This window comes from Arachis ipaensis, chromosome B03 (genome assembly GCF_000816755.2).
Source record: "Arachis ipaensis cultivar K30076 chromosome B03, Araip1.1, whole genome shotgun sequence".
In the NCBI taxonomy this organism is placed as follows: domain Eukaryota; kingdom Viridiplantae; phylum Streptophyta; class Magnoliopsida; order Fabales; family Fabaceae; genus Arachis; species Arachis ipaensis.
Window position 1 is genome coordinate 13643998 of NC_029787.2, and position 3887 is coordinate 13647884.

General features: G+C 34.6%; 1 protein-coding gene across 1 annotated transcript in view; it reads left to right on the forward strand.

The window, feature by feature from the left end:
* The window catches only part of LOC107632555 (MDIS1-interacting receptor like kinase 2-like), a 4807-nt gene continuing 1736 nt past the window's right edge, over nucleotides 817-3887 (forward strand). The window contains exon 1 of the mRNA XM_016336224.2: nucleotides 817-3401. Coding sequence (XP_016191710.1) covers nucleotides 848-3401 — 2554 coding nt within the window. The 5' untranslated portion in view covers nucleotides 817-847. The remainder of the gene's footprint in view (nucleotides 3402-3887) is intronic.

Here is a 3887-nt window from a genome sequence, read left to right on the forward strand (position 1 = left end):
TTTTGGTTAATATTTTTAATTATTAGTCTAATTTTTTAATTTAATAAATTAATAATATACTTTTTAACTCATTTTTAATAATACAATGTTACATGCATTAGTATTTAGATTACATCTCTTTCATAAAAGTCAAGAAATACTTTTTCCAAAACCATAAGCTCAGCGCCTAGATCCACCGGTTAGGTAAATACATCCTATATACAAAGATAGTTAAACAGAATAAAATGATTAGATAAACAAAATTTGTATTTCTATATTGTGTGTTCTGAAAATGGACATGGAATTTTATGTTAAAATAAATTAGGATTCTTTCAGTGCGGCATAATCGTAATTTGCATGTATGTATAATTCCAACTATTATGCATAGTCAATTAACACAGTCCATAGTCAATTACAACATGTACAAATATTACTTACAGAATAAACTATTATTTTTATCTATAAAAAATTAAAATAGAAATTAGTTTACTTATTTATCATAGATATGAAGTTGATTTTATTTATTTATTAATATATTTGTCAACGTTTTGAACTCATATATAATATGTATAATAATTCGACTTCAATCAGTGTAACAAGTTATAGTTATTAGTTAGTTCGTTCCCACCACATATAATTACTATGTATGCTTAGGGAGATAAATTAATTTAATTCAGTTCCCATCCATATTCAAGTCAAATATCCAAAGTCTAAAACAATTTGCTCAAATGGCTAGAGTTGATGGATTTAACTGAGCAAAGTTTCAATTAAACTTAGCAGCAAATGCTAATAATATTAATAACTACTTAACTAGTAAGCACATACATAGAACTCTATTTTTATTAATCACATTAGTTTCTGATGAACAATGTCTAACAACAAATGCTACCATTTATTGTGCCATAAAATTCAATCTGCATTGATGGTCATGATTATTGTTCTTCTTGTTCTTGATCTTGCTCTATGTGATGTCACTTCAGGGGTAGCATCAGAATCTGAGGCCTTACTCAAATGGAAACAAAGCCTACCTCCACAACCAATTCTTGATTCATGGGTTATGAATCAAACTAGTCCATGTTCATGGAGAGGGATCACCTGTGATCTTCAAGGGAGTGTGACTACCATAAACTTAGCCTACACTGAACTTTCAGGTACTCTTCACAACCTAAACTTCTCTTCTTTCCCAAACCTTTTGATTCTTGATCTCAAAACAAATAACCTGACAGGAACTATACCACAAAACATTGGTGTCCTTTCAAAACTTCAATTCCTTGATCTTTCTACCAACTACCTCAATGGAACTTTACCTCTTTCTATTGCAAATTTGACTCAAGTTCATGAACTTGACTTGTCAAGAAATGACATAACAGGAATCTTAGACCCTCTTTTGTTTCCTGATTCAAGTGATGATCCAAAAAGAGGCTTAATTAGTATTAGGAAACTTCTATTCCAAGATACCCACTTAAGTGGAACACTTCCTAATGAAATTGGTAACATTAAAAACTTGACTGTTCTAGCTCTTGATGCTAACAATTTCTATGGACCTATTCCACCTTCTTTAGGAAATTGCACACATTTAAGTGTTCTTAGACTTAATGAGAATCAATTCTCAGGTACAATACCTCCTAGTATTGGCAAGTTAACTAACTTAACCGATGTGAGGTTTTTCGCAAATTACTTGAATGGCACGGTTCCTAGAGAACTCGGGAACTTGTCTTCTTTGGTTGTCCTGCATCTTGCTGAGAACAATTTCATTGGTGAGTTGCCACCTCAAGTGTGCAAAGCTGGAAAGCTTGTGAATTTCAGTGCTTCTTCTAACCGTTTCACCGGTCCAATTCCGGTTAGCCTTAGAAACTGTCCAAGCTTATACAGAGTTAGAATTGAATACAACATGCTTACAGGGTATGCTGATGAGGATTTTGGAGTGTATCCTAATCTAACATACATTGATTTCAGCTACAACAGGATTCAGGGTGAGATCTCTTCGAATTGGGCCGGCTGCGAAAACTTGCAGGTACTTAGAATGGCTGGGAATTCCATAAGTGGTAACATTCCGGCCGAGATTTTTCGGCTGAGCCAACTAGCAGAGCTTGATGTATCTTCCAACCAACTTTCTGGAGAGATTCCTCTAGAGATTGGTGGTCCAACAACCTTGTATGAACTGAATTTCAGTGGCAATAGACTTTCTGGTGTGATACCGGCCAAAATTGGAAACCTTTCGAGTTTGCAGTCTTTGGACCTGTCAATAAACATGTTCCTGGGACCAATCCCAAATACAATTGGTAACTTGAACAACTTGATGAAACTGAATTTGAGCAACAATAACTTGAATGGCACAATCCCATACCAAATCGGAAATCTTGCAAGCTTGCAAGATTTCTTGGACTTGAGTTTCAATTCACTTTTAGGGGAAATACCTGATGATCTTGGCAAGCTTGCGAATTTAATAATCTTGAATCTCTCTCATAACAATCTTTCAGGTTCTATTCCTGAATCCATTAGCAAAATGTTGAGTTTGTCATTCATCAACTTTTCCTACAATCATTTGAAAGGTCCTGTGCCGAATGCGCGCATATTCAACTCTTCTAGCACTTCAGATTTGAGCAACAATGAAGACTTATGTGGGTATATCAAAGGTTTGCGACCTTGTGAGGTCTCGATCGATGTGCCTTCAAGCGCAAGTAACAAACACAAGCTTAAGGTTCTTGTCCCACTTCTTGCTTCTTTAGGAGGCGCTTTGTTTCTTTGGTTGGTCTGTTTCGCGATTTTCTTCGTCATCAACAAGCAAAATTTAGGATCAACAAGACGAAATTCGTGGAACAAGAGGCCTAATCCGTTCTCAATTTGGTGCTTCAATGGCAGAATTGTGTATGAAGACATAATGGAAGCTACCAAGAATTTCGACAGCGAATACTGCATAGGAGAAGGAGCATTAGGAAAAGTTTACAAAGCAACTCTGAAAGGAGGTCAAGTATTTGCTGTGAAAAAATTGAAATGTGATGAAGAAAACTTAGACATTGAAAGCATAAAGACATTCAAGAGTGAGGTAGCAGCCATGAATGAAATTCGCCACCGGAACATTGTAAAGCTCTATGGATTTTGCTCTAAAGGATTACACAGATTCTTGATCTATGAGTACATGGATAGAGGAAGCTTGGCAGACATGCTTGAGAATGATGAGAGAGCATTAGAGCTAGAGTGGGCTAAGAGAGTTGACATTGTTAAAGGCGTGGCCAGAGCTTTGTCTTACATGCATCATGATTGTAATCCTCCATTGATTCACAGAGACATTTCAAGCAAGAATGTTTTATTGTCATCTGATCTTAGAGCTCATGTCTCGGATTTCGGCACAGCCAGATTTTTGAAGCCTGATTCGCTAATTTGGACCCCGTTTGCAGGCTCATATGGATATGCTGCTCCAGGTTAGGTTCACATGCATTCATTTTAATTCTTCTTAAAACTTTTGATATTATGTTATAAAACTATCTACAGTAAGGAAAAATATAGGGAGACAATAAAAATACTAAACAATGTGAACAATAAATATATCGGATGTTCAATTCACTAGGTGTGCGGATGATTATTCTAATATTAAGATTTAGGTGGATAATTTAGGGGTATAGTATATTTTTACTTTATTGGACCAATTTTAGAATCCATTATTTACCTTATTCACAAAAATCATTGTCTACCTAATAAAGTCATTAGAGTAATGTTTCAATATGGAATCTTCAAAGAATTTTTATACCAACATTTTAGTTTCAATAAATTTTAATCACCAAATTGGTTCTAAAACTTTTATTTGATTAGATAAATAATTCTGACGTTAGATTATTTGAGGGGTGGATCCTCTTAATTTTCTTCTTCAATTATTTGATAAAGTGTGATTTTTCACCTTATATTATTTA